At 33.4% G+C, this 16,898-nt stretch overlaps 1 protein-coding gene across 4 annotated transcripts in view; it reads left to right on the forward strand.

Moving 5' to 3' along the window:
- Positions 1 to 15,980, forward strand: part of LOC101895265 (arylalkylamine N-acetyltransferase 1) — a 125,199-nt gene extending 109,219 nt beyond the window's left edge. For all 4 annotated transcript variants that reach the window (XM_059128595.1, XM_059128596.1, XM_059128597.1 and 1 more), the window contains one exon: positions 14,535 to 15,980. In XM_059128595.1, the coding sequence (XP_058984578.1) occupies positions 14,535 to 15,116 (582 nt within the window). In that variant the 3' untranslated portion in view covers positions 15,117 to 15,980. The remainder of the gene's footprint in view (positions 1 to 14,534) is intronic.
- The last annotated feature ends 918 nt before the right edge of the window (positions 15,981 to 16,898 follow it).

Here is a 16,898-nt window from a genome sequence, read left to right on the forward strand (position 1 = left end):
TTTTTTTTTCATTTTTAAATAATTATTAAAGAAGCTTACTTGCAAAAATAAAACCAGTTTTTTTGTTGGAGACAAATATTAATAATTTCAACATTTGTTAATTAATATCTTGTTATCCCGCTAACCACCGGAATTGAAATACAACTTTTTGTCTGAAATATGATGTATCTCTCTAATAAAAAAATCTATTTTATTGTTACCAGAGGAATATTTAAGCGCAGTCAACTAAGTAATGACCATTCGTCTCCGTTTGATTGATTTAAGTGTTAACGAACGTAGATCTCGACGTATTGTATTATTTCCCTTTTGAGTCAATAACCTATCGATTTTTTCTTATTATATTTCTTTCGCTTACTCCAAATGTGATTGATTAAAGTCATTTTGATACTTTTATTGTTCATACTTAATTCACACAGTTGCATCGGTAAAGCAAATTTTGCGGAATATTGAATATTTTTCTCTGAATTCACACAAAACTTGAATTTTTAAAGAAAAATTCAAAATGTTTAATCATAGCAGTATACACGAATCCAGCACGGAACAGATGTTCGTTGGTACATATCAAACATTGGTAAAACAATTCAGGTTCAAATGGACAGAAAATATTTCTGTATACACACAGGGTGAGATAAAAACAAGTAAAAAAACTGTAAGTTTGGCCGGGCCGAACTTTGAATACCCTCCAGCATTTGGTACAAATTTGGCAATTTTCAAAAAAATAAAATCCGTTAAAAATTCTGTTAAAATCTTAAAAATACCGAAACGTGGACCTGCATAGGCAACTTTTGTCGCAATCTATTACAATATTCAAATGCGAAACTTGAAAAAAATCTGTTTATAATGTAGCTAAAATCATCAAAATACCGAATATAGGGGGGTACCATGGGGGGTCATAAAACGTGGACCTGCACAGACAATTTTCTGGCATAGGCTGTAGTATCCATTACGAACTTCAAATACAAAAATTGAAATAATTTCGATAAATAATGTCGCTAAAATCATCAAAATACCGAATATCGGGGGTACCGTTATATGGAGGCTATACGGCTTTATATGTTAACGGACGGACATTGTTAAATTGACATAGAATTCTATGTCGATCCAGAATATATATACTTTGTGGGGTCTTAAATCAAACGGAATGACAATATATATGATATGATATACCCTCCATACTATGGTGGAGGGTATAAAAACCGCAAAAAAGTCCAACGCCATAATTTCTAAATTTTTTTATTTATTTATTTATTTATTTTTTTTTTTTTTTTTTTTGAAATGAATAAAAAAATTCGGAAAAGGCATTAAATTTTAGAATAAGTTTAAAATTGTTCGAATTGGTCAATGAAACCGTCACATGCTGCCCGAATGTTGCTCTGCGGTATTTTGGCCCAATCCCGGCGAAGCGGTTGCTTGAGGTGATCGACACTTTGGTATTTTTAAGTACCAACCTTGCTTTTCAAAATACTCCAGACACAATAGTCCAATCGATTGGTGTCCGGAAATGAAGTGAGGAGCCTCATTTTGTGACCATTCTTGGGTTGCGCGTGCTGAGTGCGATAGTGCTGAGTCCTGTTAAAATGTCCAAGGTCTGCGGTCAAAATGTTTGCATGCACAAGGTTTTTATACACCATCCAGAATGTTTTCGCGATAATATTCGGCATGGCGGCCGCTACCATCACCATGGCCGGCGCTTGAGCTCTGGTGGCCAACCGAAGGTGCACATTTTCAGCTGACCTCTTTGGCCATTAAACACGATCATTTTGTTTGTTAACAAACTGCTGAACAACGAATGTCTTTTCATCGGAGAAAACCAAATTCGGCATTTCACCACTTTCTGCCAAGCGAAGCAACTCTTTAGCTATTTTGAGTCTATTTTCTTTCTGTTGCGGTGTAAGTTCATGCACTTTTGGAACTTCAATGGCTTTACCCCGAGCTCATTTTTTAATATTTGCCGAATGGAATATTGCGATATGCTCAGCTCACGAGCCATTTTCGGCCACTGCGACGCGGGTTTCGATCAAGTCGCTTGTTTACTTTTCGAACCATTTCTGCTGATTTTGCTGTTTTCTTCCGTCTACTTTTTTGACGTCGGGCTACGCTAACAGTATCACGGTAACGAGCCATGGTACGAGACCAAAATATTTGTTCATATTTAAATTAAAAATTATTATTAAACTATCACGCTTGAATTCCATCACGAATAACTTTTTTTCTGGAAAATTCTCACCAAAATGCTTTTGTACGCTTGTAAACAATATAATGAGCTGTCACTCGAATAATTTTAATACTTGTCGGACCAGTGGCCTGGAAATGACAGCAGCCTGAATTTTGTTGCAGAAATTTCATCTCGCCCTGTATGTATATACTCTATGTTACTGTCAAGCATTGCTGTAGTATTCTTGAAAATTTTCAGGAAAATCTGTTTAGCAGTTTTTGAGTCTTTTGTACAAACATTTTCCTCTTTTATAGGATAAAGATATTTTTTTAGAAAAGTTTCACTACACACTGAAAATCCAAAATATCAAATTCCAGCTGATTTGGTTTGAAATTAGTAGCAAAACCTTTGAAAATCAGAAGATACCGTTAAGTGGGACTATGTGGACTAATAAAGCCCATTTTCAATGACAAACAAAAAAATCGTTGCCAAATTCTATTAATATATTTTGAAACTATCTTCATCCTTTGCCTAGGGCGGACATGGATATAGCGACTTAAGATTTTATGCTGATCACCAATATATGTACTCCGAACAACATTTGGAGGTGTTGCAAGCGAAATGGCCAAGTTAATATACCCTTCATCTTATATTGGAGTGATATGAATAAGTGCAGTTGTACACAATGGAGAAGTACACAGATTCGTCTGAAAGGCGTGTAATGTAAAAAAATGTAAGAGATATCTATGCCAAACCCAACAGAGAGGTCAGAAGAGTATTCGTGCAGGTTTAGTCAACGTGAGTCATCGGATAATACCCCATCTATAGCAATTAAAGAACGTTAGCTTGAGGGCAAATATTTATTTCTTTCTATTCACGACTTTAAAATTAATTTAAACTCGAACTCATATTGAATATTTTTTTTGAATTGGATAAAATTGGCAGCAAAAAATCCTTATGAGTTGTTGGATAGAGTAAAATGTTTGTTAACTTTATTAATTCAAAGTAAAATGCAATAATCAATTTCTATTATAATATCACTCGCGTTTATGCAAGACAATTGTGATAAGATGATTTATTTCCCTTCTCGATATTTGAATATTTATAATATTTTTTTAAATATTCAAATGTAGTTTTCCATCAATTCATTCATTTTTTTTAAATTCTATGCAGAAACTAATGTTAATGTTTGTAGATGTCAACCAAACAAACAATAAATATTGTTTTATAATAATTATCGTATAAACGTTAGGATGCTAATTAAATATACGCTAAAAATATTTATAACTGCTTTGCATACACCATTTATTATTGTTTATTATCGTGTTGTTGTTTATTCAATATTATCGATATTGTTTGTTCTAGACTTTGTAGATGTGGATTTCAAGATCAAAATAGCGGCAAACAAGAAAACAAGTGCGAGTGGAGAACGATTTTAAATTATTATAATATGAGTATTCTCTAAGACAATCGAATCTATTATCCAGAGGGACCAGGGCTAATATAACAAATTAAACTAAACTATTTTTTCGGATTTGCGTTTTTAAAAAATTAAATAATAAAAGTAGAAAATTTGCAGTTTTACAAAGTCATACACAAGGATATTATATGGATACAGTGGACTATATAAAGCAAAATGCACATGATGAGCTTTTCATACCTCCACCATTCTATGGAGAGTAAATACTCATATTAGACCCTACAAAGTATATATATTATGGATCAGCGTAAAATTCTAAGTCGATTTATCGATGTCCGTCCGTTTGTTGTAATCACGCTATCTTTCAAAGGAAATTTGGCAAACATGTGTATTTTTCCAGTACGCAGGTCAAGTTCGTAAATGGGCCATGTCGGTCCACGGAATTTTTTTAAAATTTTCTTATTTAAAGTTCGTAATGGGTACTAAAGCATATTACAAACAAATTAAAAAGTATCAATCGGTTCTGCCGAAAGACTAATACCCTCAGCCATTGTTCGATTATTTAAATATATTTTGACTTCTGTTATGATTATTCAAACTGTTGACCCTGTATGGAGTGGGTTCTGAGGGAATGGGCCAATATTGCCTATTTCGTATCGGACCTAAATAAATATAATATTAATAAGGGGTAACTTGATAATAGGTTGGTAACTTCCTTCACTTTACATGACACATGCGATAATTATTAGGAAATGTTAACATATGCGTGAGGTACCAGGTATAGTCGAACGAAGTATTCCAATTAAATGCTTCATCTAATATAGACGGAAATATTGGAATGGGCAAAATTAGAAGAAAATTGAACATTTATATCCAATTTATGGGAAATCATAAATTCCATATTCATCTCAGGTTTCTGGTTGCGAGAAATTTTTAGATATAGCAAGTTTTCGATAAAAGTATTGAAAATTGTGACCCTTTGTGGGTGAGGTGCCAGAAGAGGTTCACAACAGATCTTGTATTTCGCTTTCTTTGTGCGATTTGTTTTTCAAAATCTTTAACCCTATGTGGGGCAGGTAGCAAAATAAATGGTCCGATCTCTACCATCTTTATTTTAGGTTGATGGAAATATTGAAATGGAATGGAATCTGGAATGGAATCGGATATTAATTTCGCTTTTTATGAGTTTCATGGATATTAAAAAATTTTGAACCTTTGTGGGGGAGGTAACAGAAGGAGTGGACTTATATACCCCATCTTCACAACAGATGTTGTGTTAGCAGAATTAATGGGATGTGTGATATATAAAGAGAACCTGATGCTTTTTTCGCGTTTTATGAGCTTAATGGATATTCAAAATGTCGACCTTTTGTGGCTGAGTACCAGAAAGAGTGGACCGATATATTCCATCTTAACACCAGGCAGACCCGGGGTTAATAAAAATATTGGGATGTGTGAAATTTGAAGACAATCCGACTCTTGCGCCACATTTTATAAAAGTTGTTGTTGGGGGAGGTACTTGATGGAGTGAACCGATATTGTCCATTTTCGCACCAGACCTAGCACTGACACAAATATTAGGATTGGCAAAGTTGGAGCAAAATCGGATTATCCTTGCTCTTTCTGTGCATAAAATTAATTTTTTGAAAATTTCGACCTTTTATAGGGGAGTTACCAGCAGGAGTAGACTGATATATTCCATCTTAACACCAGACATTGGGTTAATAATAATATTGGGATGATTGAAATATGAAGACAATCGAAATCTTAATTTACATTATATAAGAGTTGTAATTATTCAAAATTTTTCCCTATGCAGGGGAGGTACTTAATGGAGTGGACCGATATTGTCCATTTTCGCACCTGACCTAGAAATGACGCAAATATTAGAATTTGCAAGGTGGAAGCAAAATCGAATTATCGTTTCTCTTTCTGTGCATAAAATATTTTTTTTTGAAAATTTCGATCTTTTGTGGGGGAGGTACCATAAGGAGTGGACCGATATTTGCCATCTCTGAACTTGATCTAAGTTTGACAAAAATATTACGATGTACCAAGTTTGGACCAAATCGGATACTCCCTTCGAGAATTATCGTGCGCACCAGCCAGAAGTTTGGAATCGGCACAACAGGCTATGGCGGAAAATTACTTTTGTAAGTAATCTTTCTTTAGACAGCTTTTGATCTAAAGAAGACCCTTAATAGCAAAAATAACTTAGAATATACGCAAAATCTTTAGATATATATTTTATTAATATATATTTTAAAAATATACCAAATCACGTTTTTCACAACACCCTGTTTAAATTGAAAAAAAAACTCACAACAATTACAAAAAATATTTAACTTTTTTTTGTAAATTTCCTAAATAAAATTCACTGTAATTTGCATACAATAACAATCGGCTACAGTAATTTCTCATTGTAAATCAAAAAATTAAAAAAAAAATATTCGTGAAAAAATTTTCGATTTCCTTAAAACGTGCCTTTCATTTCGATTCAATATGAATTTGGGTGTATTTCCAATGTCTTCTGAAACAAAACAAAAAAAATGGTTTGAAAAAAAAAAAAAAAAACACAACTACATGCAATTGTTTACGTATCAATTTTATTCGTCGTATTAAGCCATAAATAAACCACGATAATATCAACAGCAATTAAATTGTTGTAATAACAATAATAAAATGTCTAAGTTCAGTTCCTTAGTGTTGACGGAACAAGTGTGCAATGGTGTGACAGATTTGAATTTATTGTAACTCCATATATGGAGTAAAGAATGCAGGTGACAGGAAATAGAAAATAGTAACGAGGTTTTTCTGATTTTTTTAAGGATTGTCAGAGCTAAATTCATTTATTTTTTAAAGAAGTGCCAGAATTATAATCCTGCATTTTTATATTTTTTTCTTATGGATAAATTTACCGGAATATGGGATTATAGAAACTAGATCAAAGATTATTAAAGTTCTAACCGTGAATTTTGTGGAAATATTTTTATTGACTTTTTAAATAAATATTCTTAAGGACTTTAAGGATATAATTTTTAATTATACCGTTCAGAAGACAATGATTATTTGGTTATTTCCTTCGGAATAACTCGAAATCATCGTAGTAGACAGTTCATATATCTGGGTTTAGCCACTTGAAACCAAGATAAATGAATAAAATTTGGCATGGATGTTTGTTGTGATTCTACGTGTTTTGTATTGTAATTAAATGGATCCATAGTTAGGTACAACCTTCATATACCAGTATCAAATGATCGTATTTTTAAGGTTGGGGCCACAATTTCTAACAAAATCAGCTGTTATTAAAAATTTGGAATTCTCAGTGGATAGTTTCTCTTCTTCTCACATATAGGCTATAGAGTATATGTTATGACTTTTTAATGGCTTAAATTGAAATTGGGTGAAGCACATATCGGAGCTATAGTTTTATCTAAACCTATCTTCATCAAATTTGACGATTTTTGTTTCATTTGTTAATTTTTGCCTTATATTATAAATTTGGTGAGCAATAAAATTCAAATCGTACAAGGACACATATGGACCTATATCGAATCTGAACCGATCTCAACAAGCTTTGACTTAGATTTTCCTAAGCTGTATCCGATATGTTGTATTTATCATAAAAAAATTTTTTTTAAAGCATTTCTGAGAGGAATCGGGGATTTATTAAGAATATACTTAAAATGGCTATAGGAGTCTTTATCATTTTCGTAGGGCTATGCAGTGTGAGATAAAAAAACTGCAACAAAGTCACACGCCATAATTTTTACATTTTTTTTAATTAGAATAAGTTAAAACTTGTTCGAATTGGTCACCTTTGGTATGAATTATGGCTTTCAAATGGCCAATTAAACTGTCACACGCTACCCGAATGTTGCTCTGCGGTATTTTGGCCTAATCCCGGCGAAGCGCTTGCTTGAGGTGAACAACACTTTGATATTTTTAGTGCCAACCGGCGCTTGAATTCTGGTGACCGACAGAAGATGCAAATTTTCAGCTGACCTCTTTGGCAAGTAAACACGATCATTGATTTTGAGAAAATCAAATTCGGCAGTTCACCACTTTCGGCTTAGCGAAGCAACTCTTTAGCTGTTTTGAATCTATTTTCTTTCTGTTGCGGTGTAAATTCTTCCAGTTTTTGGAATTGTGTCCTAAGCGTAACAACTACTATATGGAACTAAATTCGGTACAATTTTGTAAAAATTGTTGGTATTGGAATCTCTGCTAGCGAATAATTTTGATATTTGGAGGTGAATTGGAAATACTTCAAATTACTAAATGGTATTAAAGGGATCTGGTTGGAAGTTGATGTAAAGAGGTGTTTTTGAAAATGTGTACTAAGTGTAACAACTGTACTAAATGGTACTCAATTCGATACAATTTGATATTGGTTGAACGAAATGATCTAGAAATTTAAAATTTTGGTATTGGGGTCTCTGCGTTCAGTAAGCGTGCGAAAGGTACTAAATGGTGCTCAATTTGTTATTGAGTGTGCGGAGACAGCTTGAAATCTGAAATTTTGGCATAAGGATCACCGTTAGTGTGTGGGGTGGAGATTTGTAGGTGTTTTTGGAAATACGAACTAAAAAGTATTAAAAGGTACTAAGCTTGGTATTTGGATAAGGGATTGATTGGAAGTCTAAAATTTGACATAAAGATCGCATATTATGTGGTTTGGTTGATAAATGGCGGTGGATTTGGGAAAACGTATTAAAAAGTACAAAAATTACTAAATATCATTAAATTTGGTATTTGGGGAAGGAATGGAGCTGGAAATTTGAAATTTGGAGTGAGAGTCTTCAATGTTGTGTTAGATAGACAAACTAAGGAGATTTTTTTCGAAATTCTAATTTCTATCAAAAATTCCAGTAAAATGCACTAAATTTGACAAAATCTTGAAATGAAGTGTGAAAATAAATGATTGGAAATGGAGATTATTCAAGGAGGTGGACTTTTCACTGAGTAAGCGGTGGCCACTTGCTAGTATAATATATACTTAAGGTAGCTTTAAGCGTGAAAACTATTTTGAGAGACTTCCTAAATTCGAAAATTCGAACCCCATGTATTTAAATCAAACATTATAGTTCTGATAGTCCTCAAGTTGTTTATGGACTAATGTTTGATTTAAATACTTGGCGTTTGCACCCTGTGCTGTAATCATATTCTTTTCCAATAAAAATTATATACAGAAATATGTTGAGTAAACTCGAGTTCTAAATTGACTCTGTCATTCTATGGAATCCATATATGTTTTTTATGAATTTCTATTATATTTCCAATAAAATGATATGCAGAGGTTTTTTTGTGAGGTGTAACAAAATTATTTCAACGCAATTGCCAGTGATTGGGTAGTTGGAATTTACAATGGGTGGAAGATGGAATAATGGTTATAGGTTTCAAAAGTAGACGAAAGCTTTTGACATTTTGTGAGAAAACCAAATTTAAAAGGAAAGCATTTATACGCGAAATATTCCACTGAAAGTATTAAGTATTAATCCAAACATGCAGTTAGTCTACTCTTTCTCCAGCTTTAATTATTATTATTTTTATTTTAGATCAAATATCATATCATATACCAACCAATTCTATAAATTCAATTACACAATCCAAAGAATGTTGTAACCTATAATAAATATACAGGTCAATACCGCGAAAGATAGAAAACAAAATGAAAAACATGACACATATCTGGCACCCCCTTTTTTTGTTTTGTTGTAAAATCGTGCTGCTCATGTTTTAGTGATAGTGACTAACTTTCCATATCCGTGAGCAGTACTACAGATTACGTGAAAATCAAAGTTTCAAGTTCAAATCGAATTAGCCTTCCAGCAAACATCACGAGCAATAAATGGTTGGCTAGTTCAAATCTATTAAACACCTTATAATTAAAACCATTTACCATTTCCACAAACACATATACATAGACATACATGCAAATATATTTAAATCACGTTTAATTTCTTTATCTTTGCAAAATAAACACCTAATAGAACAGCCATGGTTGGGGAAAACCAACAATCCACACCGTGGATGGATCGTGGCATTAAGACATTGGGTCTTGATAAAATTGCAATCTCAAAAAAAAATGCAAGTTAATTTATTTTTGCTGTGGGTAGGACGTAGGGAGGAATATTTTGAACCCAAAACAACAACAGCAAGAAAATACAAACAAACACACCCTCAATTAGACAGAAACAATAGATTGCATTTCAATGTTCATGATTTAATTAATCACCAAAGCCATCGATCGGCACGTTCGCTTAAATACTACAAACTGCAAATAATTACGACACGGCGACGGGACTGCATTGGCAGTGGCAGCTAGCGGTTGCCCAGCATGTATGCATGCATTTAATGAATGAATGAAAGAATTACGAGCTTTGAGACCAGTGCTCTTTAGATTTTTTCTTAGTCGGTGATCCAGATGTACACCGACCACCAAGCTATTAGCTATGTAAACAGCGTTTATGGAAACTCCACTAGGTACTTAACTGCTTTTTTAATGTGTGGCATTTATCACGTTTGACAGCTCTATATTTTAAACGGAGATTTTCTGTATGAGCAGTTTCCTTGGTTGTAACAACACAACGAGAAATTAAAATGTCGAAAACGTAATATACAACGTAGAATATTGGAGAATATTATTAAAATAATACACTGGCAGATGTGTAGTTAGGATATTGCTACCACTCTTTTATGTGTAAGTTAGTTTTATCTGCCAAATACAGGGTGAGATAAAAAAACTGCAACAAAGTCAAACACCATCATTTTTAATTTTTTTTAAGCAAAAAATGTCGGAAATAGCCTCAAATTTAAGAATAGTTTTAGATTTGTTCGAATTGGTCATCTTTGGCAATTATAGCCATTACCGGGGAAGCGCTTGCTTCAGGACATTTTGGAATTTTTTATTTTATTTTCTCGATAATATTTGGCATTTACTCTAATGCCACGGTCGATTAATACGAGCGGAGAGCGACCATCGGCTGTTATGGCGGCCCACATCATCACTATGGCCGGCGCTTGAGTTCTGGTGGCCAACCGATGGTGCACATTTTCAGTTAACCTCTTTGGCAAGTAAACACGATCATTTTGTTTGTTTACAAACTGCTGAACAACGAATGTTTTCTCATCGAAAAAAAAAACAAATTCGGCAGATCACCACTTTCGGCCAAGCGAAGCACCTCTTTAGCTCTTTTGAGTCTATTTTCTTTCTGATGCGCTGTAATGGCTTTACCTGGAGCTCATTTTTCAGTATTTGTCGAATGGAATATTGCGATATGTTCAGCTCACGAGGCATTTCTCGGCCACTGCGACGTGGGTTTCGATCAAGTCGCTTCTTTACTTTTCGAACAATTTCTGCTGATGTTGCTGTTTTCTTCCGTCCATTTCCTTGACGTCGGGCTAACAGTATCACGGTAACGAGCTATGGTACGAGACACAAAATAGTTATTCACATTTAAATGCTGGAGTGCTCCAACGATAGCCACTTGTGGTTTCCTGCCAAATATAAAGAAATCACACTATCACGCTCGAATTCCATGACGAATTTTCTGGAAAATTCTCACCAAAATACTTTTGTACGCTTTTAAACAATATAATGAGCTGTCACTGGAATAATTTTAACAGCTGTCGGACGAGTGGCTTAGAAATGACAGCAGTCTGAAGTTGGTAGCAGTTTTCTCACCTCACCCTGTATAGCACATTTTTCCGAAGTCATGGAGGTGACTTTTAGCCACATGCAATAATAGTGAAATCCATATCAATTTTCAGAATTTTAGCTCTATTCCTTTACCCAATATCAAATTTAGAACTATTTAGTACTTTTCGTATAATTATAGCACATATTTTAAAAACCACACTTACTTTTCAATCTTTACCCTCATACTAAATTTCAATTTTCACATGATACCAAATGTTACCATTTCAGAAGTTTAGTACTATTTTAGAACATTTCGTGACCTTTAAGTTTGAATTTCTAAAAACCCTTTGGTAATGTATCCTGCACTCCATCAGTGACTCTAATTCCAAATTTCAAAATTATAGCTGATTCCGTTTGACTGACCGTCGTTCAAAATTAGAAGATTCTATTTTCAGACATTTCGTCTTGGTGTAAATTATCAGCGAGTTAGTTATTTCACTACAGCTTTATATACTCTCTATTTTGTACGTTTTCCAAATAAGATTTTTTCTCATCTCTGTCGCCAACACGTATCGCCGTTTCTCACCGCCGATTGTATTTTACTTGGTCTCTAATTGCTTTGTATTGGACACGACCGTAGTCCGTACCTTACTGTGAGCTATGTATGATATGCTCTGCCAGCATCGACCACTAATGGATTTATATTATTGGCTATCAATCCTGCACCATCAGCTAACTAATCGCATCGTATAAATATTGTTGCAATTTTAAACGTTTCTTAAACGTTTTAAATGGATAAATATTTATTTCGCACTTTATGGTGCGGTAATAAATTGGCTACTTATTTATGATCGGATTGAAAACATATCAGAGAATTATTTGGTTTATAAATAAAACAAATGTCAATTGCAATTAATTGGCGTAATTGCAAGGCGTAACATGGCAAAATTAATTACAACACAAAACGGTTGATAATGTCTTAACGACAATTTCTTGTCAGCATATCCTTTTGAGAGTCAGTGATTTATTAGAAGTTGTTTGAAAGTTGGAAAATATTTGAATGTCACTACACCATTTCCAATTGCTACTGCAAGAATTAATTAATTAAGATCTACTCATGATAATTCTAAGTATTACAAATCGTCGCATGCAAGACCTATAACAAGTTTTTTTATTAAATTTTTAGACGTTACAACAATTGGTGTGTCTGATTACCCTAACATTTGTAACAATTATTGCAAATTGTTATTGCAAGTGGTCTGTTAACGCTTTAGGTACTCTTTTTTTGTTTTGTTTTAGGTTTAAAAAAAATATATATTTTTTATTTTATAAATGTTTAAGCCTACGTTATGAATAACCAAAAGCAAATTTTTAACATTTTGTTTGCAAAAGGGATTTTTGGGCATTATGCCATATGGCATAGAAGGTATTTATAGGGAAACAAAAACAATATATAAACGCATTTAATACAATATTAAAATTTATTGTTTAAAACAATGCAAAGCTTAAATAAACAATTCAAATGCATTAATTTTATATATAAAAATATATATGTATAAAAATTAAGTATATATAGAGAATATATTAGATTAATATTAATTTTGTTTGAAACCTTAACTATAAAAATATGAAGTCATTCATAGCCAATTTCGGATCAGGAGAAGGTCTACATCTTTATATGTATCCCTAAAAAGGGAAAAAGTAAAGAAGCTGCAAGTTCGGCCGGGCCGAACTTTGAATACCCTCCACCATTTGGAACGAATTTGGCAATTCTAAAAAAGAAAAAAAAGAAAAATAAAATCCGTTAAAAATTCTGTTAAAATCTTAAAAATACCGAATGTAGCTGTTATATTAGGGTCTACGCAACGACATGGACCTGCATAGTTAACTTTTTTCATAAGCCATTACAATATTCAAATGCGAAACTTAAAAAAAATCGGAGAATAATGTAGCTAGAATCATCAAAATACAGAAAATCGGGAGGTACCGTCATATAGGGGCTATACGAAGACCTGGACCTGCACAGACAACTTTCTCTCATAGGCTTTAGTATCCATTACGAACTTCAAATACCAAATTTGAAACAATTCCGGTAAATAATGTCGCTAAAATCATGAAAATACCGAATATCGGGAGGTACCGTTATATGGGGGCTATACAAAAACGTGACCCTGCACAGACAATATTCTGTCTTAGGCTGTAGTATTCATTATAAGCTTCAAATAACAAATTTGAAACAATTCCGATAAATAATGTTTAGCGACTTCATCATCAAAATAACGAATATCGGGAGGTACCGTTATATGGGGGCTATACAAAGACGTGGACTTGCACAGACAATTTTCTGTCGTAGGCTGTAGTATTCATTATGAGCTTCAAACACCAAATTTGAAACATTTCTGGTGAATAACGTCGCTTAAATCACCAAAATACCGAAAAAATGGAGGTACCATTATATGGGGGCTATACCAACACGTGGACCTACATGACCCATTTTTAATACCAAAAGTCCTGCAGACATAATACACATTTGAGTAAAATTTTATCAACCTACTTCATTTCGTTCGGAAGCCAGAGTGATTTCCACAGACATATAGACTAACAGACGCACGGACATCGCTAAATCGACAATGCTTTGTGGAGTCTAAAATGTATATTCCGAGGTGTTACAAACGGAATGACAAATTTAATATACCCTCTATACTATGGTGGAGGGTATGAAAATATGACAATGTTCTTATACGTATTTCATCATAAAACGGAGTTCAAAAACTGGCTGGGCCATATGACATATGGGTTAACACAAAAGTTCTGCAAAAGAGAGCGACGCGAGAGAGAAATGTTGACAGATCTTTCAGTGATAGTTTTTAATTCTTGCTAGACAAATTTCTTCTGGCAATCACTTGCAAATCACATAAATTCTTCCAGTGATTTTTATTTGAGGAAACAATTTTAAACCCCTCTAAATTTTCAAAATCGCAAGTCTAATTGTTTTCTTAATTCATTTTCAATTTTTGCGTGCTTCATTTATTTCTATTCCGGACAAATTGTTTTGTTTTGACAAATCAGCTGATTGACTACAGATTCTGCAGAGATTCCATTTGTTTACTTTTCAGAGTTTTCTTGCGAAAGAGAATAAAACTATTTACTCTCTCAGAAAGAAGTTGTTGCACAATTACCAGACACAACTAATATTAAATTTTTGTAATTTATGGATCTTAAAATCAATGTTCATTGAAAATTTAGACATTTTATTTTATATTTAAATTTTTTATCTTAAATATAAACTAATTTTGTATTTTTCCTTTCATTTACAGGATGAACCTCTTAATACCTTCCTTAACTTGGGCGAATGCAAGGAACTCGAAGAATACTCGGTGAAATGCATCAAAGACGGTTGCTCCTTCAAGGCAGTGGCTAAAAATGGTGAAATTATTGGTGTCTTTCTTAATGCCCTTATGCATCGGCCAGCAGCTGACGTCGTACCCGAGGCATCTGCCGAGTCCTGTCAACATCCTAAATTCAAGAAAATTCTACAACTGATGGATTACATTGAGGGTGATTTTAATGTTTTCGATTTATATCCCGGCACTAATACCATTTTGGATGGTAAAATTCTCTCCGTAAATACCAATTATCGTGGTCTTGGCATTGCGGGACGTCTTACCGAAAGAACCTTGGACTATATGCGTGAACATAAAATCCCCGTAATGCATGTCCTATGTTCAAGCCATTATTCAGCCCGAGTTATGGAGAAATTGGGCTTCCATGAAGTGTATCGCCTAAACTATTGTGACTACAAGGTCAATAATGAAGCTGTACTCAGACCTGAGCCACCACATGTTGCTGCCCGTATACTGGTTAAGGAAATCACTGATGTGGTTAAAACCAAACTATAAAGAGAAGAAGAAAAGACGGCCGGACAATGCATGAAAATGACTAAAAGAGAAAATGTGAAAAATTCCCCACCCATTTGTTAGTTGCATGGTTGTATGTATGTATACCACCTAGGTGTATATGTAGTTTGTAATATTTGTATGTATGTTGTTGACAATTTTTTAATTTAATTTTTTTTTTGTTTTTTGTTTTCTTAATACAAATAATTATTTTATTATTATTATTTAACTATAAGCACACAAACATAAAAACTAAATCAAAAGAAAAAAAAATATTTGAAAATAATGTGATTTTAGATTGAATTAAGTTTATTTTTTATACATGGTGTCGGTTTAAATAGAAAATATACATTATACCTATATTAATATTTAAGTTTTAAAATTCACGTGGCCAGTGGTGTTGATATGAAATGTATGCCATATTTTATTTAATTGAAATTTTTGAGATTTTTGTTTAAAAACCATTTGTTGTGATTTTTTCATTAGTCATTTTTTTAAAGAAATTCAATTTAATGATCGGTAAATTTATTAATAAAATAAAAAAAAATAATGGAAAAAATTTTCCTGTGTGGGAAAAGTTGCAATGATTTGCATTCTATATTCATTAAGTATGTACATTCATCACTGTTAATTGTTTTATTTTGTTTTTCAAAGAAATTCCAAATAATTTTTATTGTTTTCGGTTTGAAGTTGTTGTATATTCGCTGTATAATTTATATAGTTCTAACTGTAATTGACATGATTATGATTGAACATTTTTGTGACTATTTACAATAATATTGTTATATAGCGCATATAAAAATTATTTTATAAATAATTTCATTATGTTTTTTAATCACAATAAATGCCAAAATATAAACCGTTAAATAGATTGTGTTTTCATTATCGAGATTTAAGGTGAGTAATACAGGGTGAAATGAAAAAACTGCAACCAATTTCAGACTGCGGTCATTTATAAGCCACTCGTCCGACAGCTTTTCAAACTATTCCACTCACAGCTCATTGTATTGATTACAAGAGTGCAAAAGCATTTTGTTGAGAATTTTCCAAAAAAAATTATTTGTAATGGAATTCAAGCGTGATAGTGTGGCCGCGTCGCAGTGGCCGAAAAATGGCTCGTGAGCTTAACATATCGCAATATTCCATTCGGCAAATATTGAAAAATTAGCTCAGGGTAAGCCATTGAAATTCCAAAAAGTGCAAGAACTTTTACCGCAACAGAAAGATAATAGATACAAAAGAGCTAAAGAGTTGCTTCGCTTGGCCGAAAGTGGTAAATAGCCGAATTTGATTTTCTCAGATGAGAAAACATTCGTTGTCCAGCAGTTTGTAAACAAACAAAATGATCGTGTTTACTTGCCAAATCGCCATAACAGCCGTTGGTCGCTCTCCGCTCGTATTAATCGACCGTGGCATCAGAATAAATGCTGAATATTATGGCGAAAATATTCTGGAGGGTGTATTAAAGCTTTGGACACGCAAACATTTTGGCCGCAGACCTTGGAAATTTCAACAGGTCTTAGCACCATCGCACTCAGCACACGTCAACCAAGAATGGTTACAATATGGGGTACCTCGCTTCATTTCCAGCGAACAATGGCCACCAAAATCTCCGTTTACCAATCCGTTGGTCAATTGTGTCTGGAGTATTTTGGAAAGCAAGGTTGGCACTAAAAATTACTAAAGTGTCGATCACCTCAAGCATGCGCTTCGCCGGCAATGGGCCAAAATACCGCAGAGCAACATTCGGGCAGCGTGTGACAGTTCGAACAAATCTAAACTAAA

This window comes from Musca domestica, unplaced genomic scaffold, assembly GCF_030504385.1.
Source record: "Musca domestica strain aabys unplaced genomic scaffold, Musca_domestica.polishedcontigs.V.1.1 56, whole genome shotgun sequence".
NCBI classification, from domain to species: Eukaryota; Metazoa; Arthropoda; class Insecta; order Diptera; family Muscidae; genus Musca; species Musca domestica.